This window comes from Melitaea cinxia, chromosome 5 (assembly GCF_905220565.1).
Source record: "Melitaea cinxia chromosome 5, ilMelCinx1.1, whole genome shotgun sequence".
NCBI lineage: Eukaryota > Metazoa > Arthropoda > Insecta > Lepidoptera > Nymphalidae > Melitaea > Melitaea cinxia.
Window position 1 is genome coordinate 1,900,799 of NC_059398.1, and position 13,691 is coordinate 1,914,489.

Here is a 13,691-nt window from a genome sequence, read left to right on the forward strand (position 1 = left end):
TAATTGGGTTGTTGAAGATGATTATCTAATCAAGGGGAAACGCCGGATAGTTGCGCCACTTTTCATAAACGCTCTGTTATTCAATATGTGTACCTACGTATTATTATTGTATTAAAATATAAGTCTTCTATAATAGTCCGTTTTTTTTAATATAAATAATACTTAGTGTTAGGTGAATCCTGTTTTATTTGACCTCTAATTTTTGACCGACTTCAAAAAAAGAGGAGGTTACTCAATTCGACCGTATATATATATATATATATATATATATATATATATATATATATATGTATATATATATATATATATATATTTTATGTATGTTCGGGGATATCTCCGTCAATTATGAACCGATTTTGATAATTCTTTTTTTGTTGGAAAGGAGATATCCCTAGTTTGGTACCATGATAAGAAAGCCAAGATCTAATGATAGGAATCCAGAGAAACGAGGGAAACTCTCGAAAATCCGCATAACTTTTTATTGGGTTACCGATTTTAATGATTTTTAATTTAATCGAAAGCCGATGTTTATCATGTGGTCACATTTAAATTTCATCGAGATCTGATCACAATTTTGGAGTAATCTTTGATAATGCGTATTTACTTGACTATTTTTTCGTCTACCTACGTTGTGCCTGCAAACACAATTATTTAGTCTACCTACGTTGATATTACTTGTCGATGTAATTGAAGTAGGTATTTTTTTGTTTGCCACAACACAATTATTAGTTATTTAATTCACATGAACAGTCCTAAAGATTATTATTCTAAATGATAATTTAAAATTACCGTTATAATTCTTAATCAATAATTTCATAGACGCCTCAGTATCGAATATCTCAGCTCGATACATCAATGAGCGCTCCCTAAGTTCATGTACACCTGATTAATAGCCGTGACACGTGAAACAAGAACTGATGGATGATCCCAGCGGCGCCTCGGTCGACGTACGAAGCTATTTGTCATAATTTGATGATAATGTCGTTACGCGCGTTATCTTTGGGCACATCAGCGAAACATTGAACTTAATTTTGCTGATATGTTAAACATTGCAGAATACTATCGATTTTTTCTATTTGGGTCATATAATTATGAGTACCTATTACATTCATATAGCTATCTATGTATGTTCTACAAAGTTAATGCGTAATGTTAAATACGGTTTGTTAAACAGTGTTAAAAATTATAACTTATAAGTTAATTATGTTTTCGTAAACTAAACTTTTTCTTGTATAATTATTATTGTGACTATTGGCAAAGCAAATGAGTCCACGCCATTTTTAGCGCGAGCTTGTGGAGGCCTATGTCCAGCAGTGGACAGAGATAGGCTGAAATGATGATGATGATGATGATGATAGTATTTGTGGTGGTAGTATTAATACTAAGTTAATAGACTAACAAAACTTTCGTTAACAATAAATTAAGCCATAGACCAATGTAATTTTGTACACAAACATATTTTTACAATCATGAAATTGTTTCGGGTTATAAGTATTTAGTTTTTTTAGCCTTAAATACTTTGATTGGAAGCTTTAATTTTAACCCTTTGTTATAAATGAAAAATAAAAATTAAATTAAAGCTAATCTATGTTTATATTTTTCCTAAGTTTTTTTTTTTTAGTGTCTTACGTTACATATAACAAATTTAATGATCTACAGTCTTGTCTTAAAAATGCTTATTCTACTTACTCCTTGTGCCAGAGAACTTCGATCTACCGTAACAATTATAGTGATTTTTTTACAAATTAGTTACTTGAGAAAATTGTTCAACCATTATTTTAGAGTTTCCTTAAGGAACTATATAAGACCCGTGATAGGAATAAAATATGGAATATGAAAATATGAAATCGTGAAACAGTAACGCTGAGCAGTGATGCGGAATGGTTTTATTACGCAACATCTCTTGCCAGAAAGACAAAATATTTTAAAATACACACAGGTTGCTTACCATCATTTATTATCTAAATTTTCAGGAACGGTGTTATTTAGTAAAATATCCTGTAATGAGCACACGAATCGTCAATGTGAATACTGCATCCCATAAATGTGCGTAGGACGAAGTTTGAAGAAATGAGAGTATTAGAAAAAAGACCTTGGGAATTTGGGTTTTGAATTTATCATCGTACTGAATTCCGATTTTGGAATATATTGTACTACACAGACGAACGAAGCTTGTCTAAAGACTGTTAGTCTGTAGTCATTTATCTGCAGTTTGACTCCGAAACGTAATTTATGCAATATTGTTGCCAGGCTTATAAATCAAATAGAAAATAATGAGAGGAAGTTAGAGGCGGATTTTTCCATTGACCCCGCGTTTGAATTGGCACAACTTGTTTATGGAAATAAAGATAACCCTGGACCGTTGCTGACTCCGGATCTAAGCTTTTGTGTTGTTTCCGGAGAAAATTGTGCGACTTATCCCAGACAGTTTGATATATGCGTAAGTTTTGTAACTTATTTTTCAATTGGTGTGTATTTGTTAAGGGTTGGTTAAGTCAAATTCAAATTGTTATCTCAACAATTATTTTCTTTTTTTTTATTGCTTTTTAACATAAAAATTAGATAGATATTATTTTAAACCACTTCTATTCTTCTTCTAATCTATTACAAATTTAAAACCATATCTATAGAAAACTGACAATTTGATCCTGACAGGGCAGTCCCATCGCCGAGGACTCCATATACTTCGCCGTTAAGACTTGGACCGGTTTCCACGAAACCAGAGCGAAGGTGGTCAAAAAGACATGGGGAAAACACGTCACGCATTTGCAATTCTTCAGCGATAAGTCTGGTAAGATTAGAATTATATACCAAGCATCCTGTATAGATGACTTACAGTTTTTCTTATAGGACTAGGTCAGCTAATAAGCGTACAGCCAATCTGATGGTAAGTGGTTACCGTAGCCTACAACACCAGAAGAATCGCAAGCGCATTGCCGAACCTAATCCCAATCCCTCCAGAAGTTCCGATCACCTTACTCGTCAGAGGAACATAACACTCCTTAAAAGCAGTATTATTTAGCTGTGATCTTCTGTACGGTCCACGAACTTCCTCAGTCGAGCTGCTCCAGATTTTGAGTAGTATGTTTCCTGCTATGACCTCGGTTAATTTCTTTTTAGATAGGAAATTAAAATTCTGTCTATCCTGAGAATCCATTTTTATTAATATGGTTTTTGGTATTTTATGGCCCCCAGTCGCTTAAATGTCAATAAAATTTTTATTATTCAATAACTGAAGAAACCATTTGGATTTCTCTAAAATGTTTTCTACGAAAAATAAAAAAGAATGGTTCTAAAGTAAAGCGATTATCTTCTAAATTTTGTTCATAATGAAAAAAAAAATTTTTTGGTAAGAAAACTTCGAAGTTTATGTTAATTGAAGTTAATCTCAAAGATATATTAAGTGCTTGAAAGTTAAAGACCGCGGATGTAAACTAAAAGCGAGTCGCTATGGAGATAAGTCTGTTTAGCAATCCAAATGTCACGAACTTAATTCCTCCCTTTGTAATCTTAGCGATCTAATTCTATCTCTTTGTTTTACTTGCCTGATATCTAGCCGTCATATCTTTTTGCTCTTAAATGTTAGAGATTTGAGTTAAGGCGTCCTTTTTTGTTTATTTTTGACTAGTTACGCATTACGGTTTTACCCGCTAAAGTATATTAGGCATATTTTTTTTTACAACAAGTCTTGTCTCAAATTGTTGATTTTTACATACATATATCTATTGATTATATGTATATATTTTTTCAACGCGACAACGCATTAGAAAAAACACACACACAGGTGGGTTCGACACCCGCACATGGCGTACATTTGTATTGGCCATACAGATGTTTGCCGTGGTCTGGGCGTTTGTGCTTGTGTATGTCTGTTTTCGGACTCCTGACCCTACCTAGTGGTGTGAAACGTTTATTATGCGTTTATTATATTACTAATTGTGCCCGCGACTTCGTCCGCGTGAAATTTAACAAAAAGGCTGTTCAGTTCCTATTTTTTAAATTCTAAAACAAAAGTAGCCTAAGTTAGTCTTTATTATATAAGATATCCAGTGAAAGTTCCGTCAAAATCGGCCCAGCTGTTTTAGAGATTAGCCGGAACAAACAGACAGACAGACAGTATTTTTTAATAGACAGACAGTATTTTAATATTACAAACTCCGATTTTATTTATTCGTAGAGATTTTAATTTCCGAATCCATAACTTTTAAATTGGCAAGTTGTTTCGTTTTAGCCGCTGTACATCATTTTTGTGCCTTGTTTTTTATTCAATATTAATTGTTCCAATCATCATATTGGACTATATTTTCTTGTATTTTATCATATTTATGTTTGAGTCGTTTTTAATATTCTATATTTTACTGATCTCTACACAATGTACGTGTATAAAGACGAATCCCTTCAATATTTAAAATACAGTCAAAGTACAATACTTTAAAATAGTCTTGTGCAGGGGCGATATTTATATTTATATTTTTTAAACACTAGTGCTGTGACTAATTAATTACTGAATTTCATTAGCTTCATTCGATGATTCGAAAAAAAGAGCTTGGCGCTCAAAGTCGTAAGTAAAATTTTGATTTGGCTAATAAACCGCGATAAAATTGTTTCATTATAATAATTAAAATTCGTGTAAACATTAGAAAACAATATAAAAATATAAAATAAAGACAAATTGACCTTTTGTACCATTGTATTATTTCAAATTACCGATAATATTAAAGTTTAAGTTAAGTTTCTGATCAAAATTTTAATCGAATACACTTTACATTACATAATCAAATCGATCAAATACTCATACAAACTTGAATCGATGTATCGTGAGTATCGAATACCGAGTTGTATGGTTACTTCGCTATTTACGTCCCGATGACATATGTCCAAACGGGTCTATTATATTGTGTCGACTATTGTACATATACAAATATTAAATAATCGTCAGATTTTACCTAGCTTATCGTAAGTTCAAGACCAGCCACTGGCCATCTAATACACTAATTGGAAAACGCATTGTCTTGTAAACGTAATAATATGCATCTGTACCCTGGAATTGAATATGCAGGATTCAATTAAATCATTTTAGTAGTGTCATTCTTTATTTTACCAACGCAATTACACACAGTGTCACGTTTGTCTATGGATATCCATAGACTACACTATAGACTGATTGGTTTCAAGGCATTTATAGCTCAGCCGAACTTTAGTAGTTATGCGTATTAATTATATGCGTCAGTGGTCCAGCAATCAAGAACTCCGGTTCGCAATCAGTGGAACAATATATGTAATTAAGCATTTAGCTATATTCAATATACAGTAATATTCAATTGTTTATTGTATTCGTTGATGTATATTGAATGTTGTATGACGCTGTATTTCATGCAAGATATTAGTAATTTTGTACTAAAACACGGCTTATATATTATTTTTTTAAAGAGTTACTGAGTTTCTTTCCGATTATTCTCTTCAGAATCTAAATTCCGAATCACTTTTAAAAATAATAATCACTTCTAAAAATTTAATTTGTAAAACGACGATTCGAAAATGCTTTGGTAGCCTATGATATTGATGAATACTTCTATTTTTATATAACTGTTTCCAAAACATCGTTCGGAAACAATAACGTGTATATGTGAAATACACACACGGATATCCGATTACGTTTTGTTTACAATATATTGATAGTCTACTGCAGTTGAAAATTAATCGCCGTGGATATAATTCATAAATAGAACATGTGAAATGTTTTTAATTGTTTTGTATCGATATATAACAATAGTTTTCGTTTAATTTATCGAGTTTGCAAACAGCAATAAAATAAAATTATTAAGGTTCCTGTAAGGTTGCTTGTTTATTTAAGGTTGCTGACTAATGAATTTGTAATGTACCTAATGTTGAGATGTAAATTTTTATTTTATTGATTGATATTTTTGCTACCTTAACTTTCTTTTATTTTTTTTGTTTTCTTTTTTTAAATATTTTTTTTGACGTTCGTTAAGAGTGTGTATATCAGAAACAAATATCTGAAATATTTTATATTAATTTATTCTACCTATTTATCTTTTAAACAATTTGAAGAAGCAAGTCTCATAAAGCAAAGTTTTCTTAAAATTTAATAAAAATTATATTAATTTTACCGCTAAAATTGATTGTTATAACTTTATCACACAATAATCCATTAAAAGCACCAAGCAAGGATGCAACTTAAGTCCTAAAGCTGACGATGTAATTTCTGCGTAACTGCAATGTAAACGCTTATTTCGCTTATTCATCTTACAAAAGCAATATTTAAGGCTTATATATTTGTCACTTATTTCTTATGCAAAGAGTTTGCCCAAAAATACAAGTTCGAAATAATAATAAAAATGTAACAATAAGTGATTATTGATGTTATAAAAAATATAAAGTTTTAAATAATACGCCCCTTTTGTATCAACGCAACGTTTTCATCGACTTTCTTAATCTTTATTGATTGGCTGTCTTGACACTTGAAGGCTATTCAATTTGTTCTTTGCGCCTAGTGAATTACTTGTGCAAAGCAATGGCACTATTTTATCATGGTTATTTGAGTCTAGAAAACGAAGGTAATCTGTAAAATTTTGGACCGTGATCTCACTGTCGAGAAAGTAAAACGATAATTCTTCGCTTCTTCTTCTTCTCACGGTGCCTCTTCTCTACGAAGGTTGGCGACCATCATGGCTATCTTAATCTTCTTGAAGAGAGAGCGAGTACTTAGATTAAACCATTCACGGAGGTTCTTCAGCCAGGATATTTTTCTTCTGCCAGGTCGGCGTTTTCTCTCGATTTTTCCTTCAATCACAAGCTGAAGAATCCGATATCTGAGTTCTCTCATTATGTGACCAAAATACTGCAGCTTCCTCTCCTTCACAATCCTCATTATTTCCAACCTTTTATTCATTCGACGCAGAACCTCAATATTTGTTATTTTCATGGTCCAGGATATTCGGAGCATACATGTGCACATTTCAAAAGCTTCAAGTTTTGACAAAATGTCGAGGTTAAGGTCCAACTTTCGACCCCATAAAAAACGATAATAGATAAATAAATACTCCCTCTGATCTGACCATCATAACAGTTAAGGTGGTATTGTGTAGCTTAGTGCGCTACTGTGGTATATTTGCTAGACTTGGGCAATTCGCTTTCTCAGTACGTTTAACAAAGTAGTGACTCCTTGGTTAAAAAAAGAAAGTTACTAACAGTTATATTTACGACTATTTCACGTAGATGCGACTGATTTCTAAATATGGCTGAGTTTTGGTACTATCTTCAGCCTGACTTGCAGATTTATCGAGTGTATTACAAAACTACTGCTAACGCATAGCTCTCTGTTACTCAAACAAACGATTTATCAAGAAAATGACGAGGCATGTTGATGGGGATATAGCTTAAACGTGGTATAAGATATATTAAACATTAAGTAACGATCTGCGATAGTAGCTAATGCTTTCTCCAAAACACCCAACCTACTACTTGCTACCAATCCATCTAGTGCAGTAAGTTCGGCCTGTAAAAATTACCTCCCAAACAACCTTTTTGGCAACATAGCAATATTAGTTTGAATATAAAATCTCTTGAACAAAAAATTAGGTCTTTCAATATCTTTGTAGTTCAGAAATGAAGGAAGGCTATATGGTTTCTGATATTCTTTGTATTTCTTAGAATAATCATATAGTTTCTTAATAATCGTTTCCCTAGATCCGAAACTTCCAGCGGTTGACACTGGTGTACCAAACACGAAAACGGGTCATTGCTTGAAAACGGTTACTATTTTAAAGGAAGCGTTGAAGAGGGTGGAAAATCTACCAAATATCAAATGGATATTCCTTGCAGACGATGATACTATTTTAGGGTAAGAAAATAATCATATTTCGTTATTATATTAAAGCCCTCTGCTGAGTTGCTGCAGTTGAGATTCTCAAACATTCTTCTGAAAGAATATGTCTTTGTGCCTTTCCATTTCAGTTCCTGATAATCTTCTAAAACCGCAGAGTATGATCGGAATTTTTGTCCGAAACCAAATTTCAGCTTTGTTAAAAAAATTATAACTGCTATACTCAAAAAGTTATTTTATTTCAAAATGTTAAAAGTTATTTTTTTTTATAATTTTTTTTTAAAGTGTCCAACGGCTTTGCGAAGTACTAAGCTGCTACCGAGGCGGTGACGATGTTACGGTACTGGGTGAAAGATATGGCTACGGATACGGCAAGAAAGAAAGGCTCGGCAAAGGTAAGTAGATCTTTATAGATCTTTTCATTCATTTTTTTTTTTGTATTCTAAATTGTCAATGATTTTTATCTTCATATTTTTATGTAACAAGTTGTCACAGAAAAATATAGGCTATATAGCATATATTTTGATCACTATGTCAATGTTTATTGGTCAAGTTTAGTTCAATGTGCCCACTATTGCTCAGTTCATAGGTTTAAGCTATGTTGTTTATATTTTTCATCTAAAAGTTTGAGGTTTACTCAAATGCTACTTATATATGTGTATGAAGCTCTTACGCCAACGAAATCTCCATATAGGCTACGACTTCATAACTGGTGGCGGTGGGACGGCACTAAGTGTGGGCGCCGTGCGCGTGCTAGCGGACTGCGCGTGCGCGTCGCCGTCCGCGCCCGACGACATGGCGCTCGGGGCCTGCGCGGTGCGGCGCGGGCTGGCGCTCGCGCACTCGCCGCTGTTCCACCAGGTGAGGCTCGGGGCCTGCGCGGTGCGGCGCTCGCGCACTCGCCGCTGTTCCACCAGGTGAGGCTCGGGGCCTGCGCGGTGCGGCGCTCGCGCACTCGCCGCTGTTCCACCAGGTGAGGCTCGGGGCCTGCGCGGTGCGGCGCTCGCGCACTCGCCGCTGTTCCACCAGGTGAGGCTCGGGGCCTGCGCGGTGCGGCGCTCGCGCACTCGCCGCTGTTCCACCAGGTGAGGCTCGGGGCCTGCGCGGTGCGGCGCTCGCGCACTCGCCGCTGTTCCACCAGGTGAGGCTCGGGGCCTGCGCGGTGCGGCGCTCGCGCACTCGCCGCTGTTCCACCAGGTGAGGCTCGGGGCCTGCGCGGTGCGGCGCTCGCGCACTCGCCGCTGTTCCACCAGGTGAGGCTCGGGGCCTGCGCGGTGCGGCGCTCGCGCACTCGCCGCTGTTCCACCAGGTGAGGCTCGGGGCCTGCGCGGTGCGGCGCGGGCTGGCGCTCGCGCACTCGCCGCTGTTCCACCAGGTGAGGCTCGGGGCCTGCGCGGTGCGGCGCTCGCGCACTCGCCGCTGTTCCACCAGGTGAGGCTCGGGGCCTGCGCGGTGCGGCGCTCGCGCACTCGCCGCTGTTCCACCAGGTGAGGCTCGGGGCCTGCGCGGTGCGGCGCGGGCTGGCGCTCGCGCACTCGCCGCTGTTCCACCAGGTGAGGCTCGGGGCCTGCGCGGTGCGGCGCTCGCGCACTCGCCGCTGTTCCACCAGGTGAGGCTCGGGGCCTGCGCGGTGCGGCGCTCGCGCACTCGCCGCTGTTCCACCAGGTGAGGCTCGGGGCCTGCGCGGTGCGGCGCGGGCTGGCGCTCGCGCACTCGCCGCTGTTCCACCAGGTGAGGCTCGGGGCCTGCGCGGTGCGGCGCTCGCGCACTCGCCGCTGTTCCACCAGGTGAGGCTCGGGGCCTGCGCGGTGCGGCGCGGGCTGGCGCTCGCGCACTCGCCGCTGTTCCACCAGGTGAGGCTCGGGGCCTGCGCGGTGCGGCGCTCGCGCACTCGCCGCTGTTCCACCAGGTGAGGCTCGGGGCCTGCGCGGTGCGGCGCTCGCGCACTCGCCGCTGTTCCACCAGGTGAGGCTCGGGGCCTGCGCGGTGCGGCGCTCGCGCACTCGCCGCTGTTCCACCAGGTGAGGCTCGGGGCCTGCGCGGTGCGGCGCTCGCGCACTCGCCGCTGTTCCACCAGGTGAGGCTCGGGGCCTGCGCGGTGCGGCGCTCGCGCACTCGCCGCTGTTCCACCAGGTGAGGCTCGGGGCGCTGCTGCAGCGGGTGAGGCGAGAGACGACTGTTTACCTGACAAAGGGTTCGAACGTCACAGTGCAAAATAGGGCTAGAGCTGCCCATTAAAATCGGTATATTTGTACCCAAAATCTTTATATAAAAAAAACTAAAATATGCAATCAAAATTCGTTTATTGAATTTCCCATTCAGAAAAATTTACGTAAACTGATGCCTACATTCAACAATAAAAAGAGCCCATTTTGCGATTTGATGTGAAAAATCGGAATAACTTCCAAAAAATCGTGGAAAATTGTTGCATTTCGGTATTTCAGTAGAACAGAGTCCATATCGGTCTGCCATATCGGTAGTCCATAATCTGCCACCTGGAGAGAGGGGTGAGAAGACAAGGGGAAGTTTCTAAATAGGGCTCTAGGTCAGAAAGATATAAAGAAAAACAGAAGCACAAGTTTCTTCGTAAGGATTTCAGTCACAGTCAGGATACGATTTACGAAGATTTCTAATAGAAATTCAACTCTTTTATTATTTTGACAAGAAGATAGTAAAAGTAAAAACGCTTATCACCCAATTTTACTAATTTAACTTTATCTTGTAACTATTATTTATACACAGGCTCGACCACAAGACTACCCTCGGGAAGTCCTAGCAAGGGATCGCCCCGTCACCTTCCACAGGCATTCATCCCCAGAACCCCTGAGGGTATACGCCACGTGGTTCCAGCACGACGATCTAGCTCTTAAGAGAAGGAGAAATAAGGATGAACTGTAGTTAATGAATATATCGGTTTTCGTAATACGTAACGCGCTTGTCAATCTCGTCTAGAAAATGGTTGTACATTTTAATAATCAATAGTATTTTATGTTTGTGGTCGAATTTTCTCAAATAGTGATTTTGTTAAACATCAATTATTATAGTTGAGAAATGAAGATTATGGGTATCTGATCGGAAATCTGTAGAACTTGAATACGAACTAAAAAAATATTTCAATACACAATTTTGCACTTGAGGCAAAAACTACAATCTACTAAAGGTGCATTTATAAAGGAGTAAAAATTCGAACGATTTATGATTAATTCAATTCAATTAAATCGACCGTTTTCAATAATTAGACTTTACCTAATATTATAAATATGAATTAAGAGATTATGAAATCTGATTGTTCGAAGAGCGAAACTAAGCCGCGATAGTTTTAGTCAAGTGAATCTTTATCTAGTGACCCGCGGTAGCACAATTACTGAAGGATATATCATCCGCTGTCAGTAACTTGACGTGAATCGACGAATTATTACAAAATGCAGTTGAACTGCACTTTCTTTCTGTTCTTATAAAGAATTTATTGTGCGCTATTCAGTATTATTTGTATAATATTTTAATTCAGTCATACGTAAAATATAAACTTATAATATTAACGAACGAACAGTATCATGGATATAAAAGCTTTTAAACTTTATTAATGACTGCCAATGTGAATATGTCAAACGGATAAAATAACTATTTAAAATAATATATAGTTATTTCAAATTATTCAAAAATCCCGATATGTCATCACAATTGCAAACGCCGTGGGCAGTACACATGTGACGCACCTTTTGCTGACATGACCAATAATAAACGTGCTAAATCGTCCATTTTACATATAAATCATGGTATTATGGATTTATCAAGAGAATATATGTATAAGTATTGGTGTATGCCTAATTTATTACTATCCTGGCCAAAGCAATTCGTTGGAAGTCGAAGAGTCGTTGAAGATTAAGTGACAATGTGAATGTAGCATTAGAATTTTTTTTTTATTATAAAAAAAATCTCGAATATTTACGAATTTATTAAATATATCTTATTATAAATACTATTGGTTGATACTTATGAAAAAATATAGTTTATACAAAATAAAATTTCTAAAAATATGCATTCCCTTCAGCTACTTTTTTTTTTAATACTTATACAGATAATTTGTATGAAAGAAGCTTTAATTGTATAGTTTTGAGAGTTTATGTGAAAATATATACTTTAAAATGTTTAATATTGTGGTTAATACATTATCTGTGAAACTTATTGTTCAGGTATGTCACTGTACATATCATTGTAATATGAATATATGAAAAATAAAATTTAATATTTTTGTATACGTTGTTTTATTTAGTATAAAAATGTTGCCAAATCATATTTAAAATGTTATAGTAGATCTTTTAATAAAATTAAGAAAGAGTTTGAAGCCGCTCAATGTTGCGAATAACCATTTTTTTTTTTAAATATAATTCCTTCTAACTTGAAAGTCTTATTGAGTAAGGTTTTCTTGATTAATATAAAAAAAAATCAAACCCGGTATACACCCAGTAAAAATGTAAAAGTATATGGTGCACACAAAAAAGGTACAAATTTATTGAGAACCCATCCTTTTTCGTGTCGGTTAAAAAGTCTTATCAAACTATTGTTCTTTATGATTAATTTACAGAGCCGCACTAGATAATTAATAATTATACACAATTCAGTTTTAGCTAATGGACCTATTGAAATCAACTGAAAATTATGACTTGGGTATTTTCTTAGGAAACAAGCAAAGGTTTATTTGGTAAGGGATGATAGGACGATTTACGAACGTAAACATGATTAACGAAATTAAATGAAGTTCATAGTAAAATATAAACAAAACTGATCTTGAATGGTAGATCTGGCTAATGGGATCACTTTCAAACCAAATGGACACTTAAAGACTGATTAGTAAACTATTTATTTTAACTTAAACATTTTGAATTTATTTTTTGATTAAACGTAACCATTATAAATTTTATATAAACATACAAAAGTTATGTCAGATAACTAGAAATGTTACTTCTTAAAGCGATTTTGACGGAATCATAAAATATGACACAATTCAGTCTAAACAAAAAAAATAACATTCCAAATTTAAAGTAATTCAAATATAATACATTTAAAACCAAACACATCTGAGTTGACATCAAAAGAGTATGTATAATCTGAGATTACCGATCAACAACTGACAGTTAATTCTTTCACGAAACTGTAACAATAACCGCATTTGTAAAAAATAGAACACTTTAGAATTTTATTGTTGTTGTTGAATACAAAGTTTCGGTGTCTTTGTTTCTATTTCACATACGTGTTTATCTCACATTTCATCTCATACAGCTAGGGCACAGTGGGAAATATCCTGCATATAATCTGGAGCAGCCCGACTAGGGAAGTACATCCCTTACAGGAAATCACAGCTAAATAATACTGCTTTCAGTGCTATGTTCCTGTGGTGAGTAGTGCTCTCTTTGCTCCTGGGGGGTTGGGGTAAGATCGGCAACATGCTTGCGATAATTTTGATGTTGCAGGCGTTTATAAGCTACGATTATCGCGTACCATCAGATGAGCCATACGTTTGTTTGCCAATCTGGTTGTTATAAAAAATACACTAGTAATATTCTGAAAAATCCCACTGAATAGGACTGCCAGAGTATTGTTGGAAAATCGGCGTGAGGTGCTGTCTTCGTTCAATGTACAAATGCAGGAGCACTGTTCAATTCTGTGACGATCTTATTAGTCAAAAGATATTTCAGAAGTACTACATTACTTTGATTTGAACTAGTTGTAATAGTACGTGAGAAATACAACTACAACACAACAACAACTTCAACTGTACAAATTAATAATTATTTGTTATAGGTTTTTCCTCCTTATTATGTGCACACTTCTAACCGCTGTTACT

The 13,691-nt window shown here is 36.8% G+C and overlaps 1 protein-coding gene across 1 annotated transcript; it reads left to right on the forward strand.

Annotated features, from left to right (window-relative positions):
- Window positions 1–2,070: 2,070 nt before the first annotated feature.
- LOC123653635 (beta-1,3-glucosyltransferase) lies at window positions 2,071–10,744 on the forward strand. Its single transcript, XM_045589629.1, has 7 exons — window positions 2,071–2,105; window positions 2,212–2,440; window positions 2,656–2,791; window positions 7,711–7,864; window positions 8,132–8,241; window positions 8,541–8,707; window positions 10,589–10,744. Exons 1-7 carry the CDS (start codon window positions 2,071–2,073, stop codon window positions 10,742–10,744), a joined length of 987 nt encoding a protein of 328 aa, XP_045445585.1.
- Window positions 10,745–13,691: the final 2,947 nt, after the last annotated feature.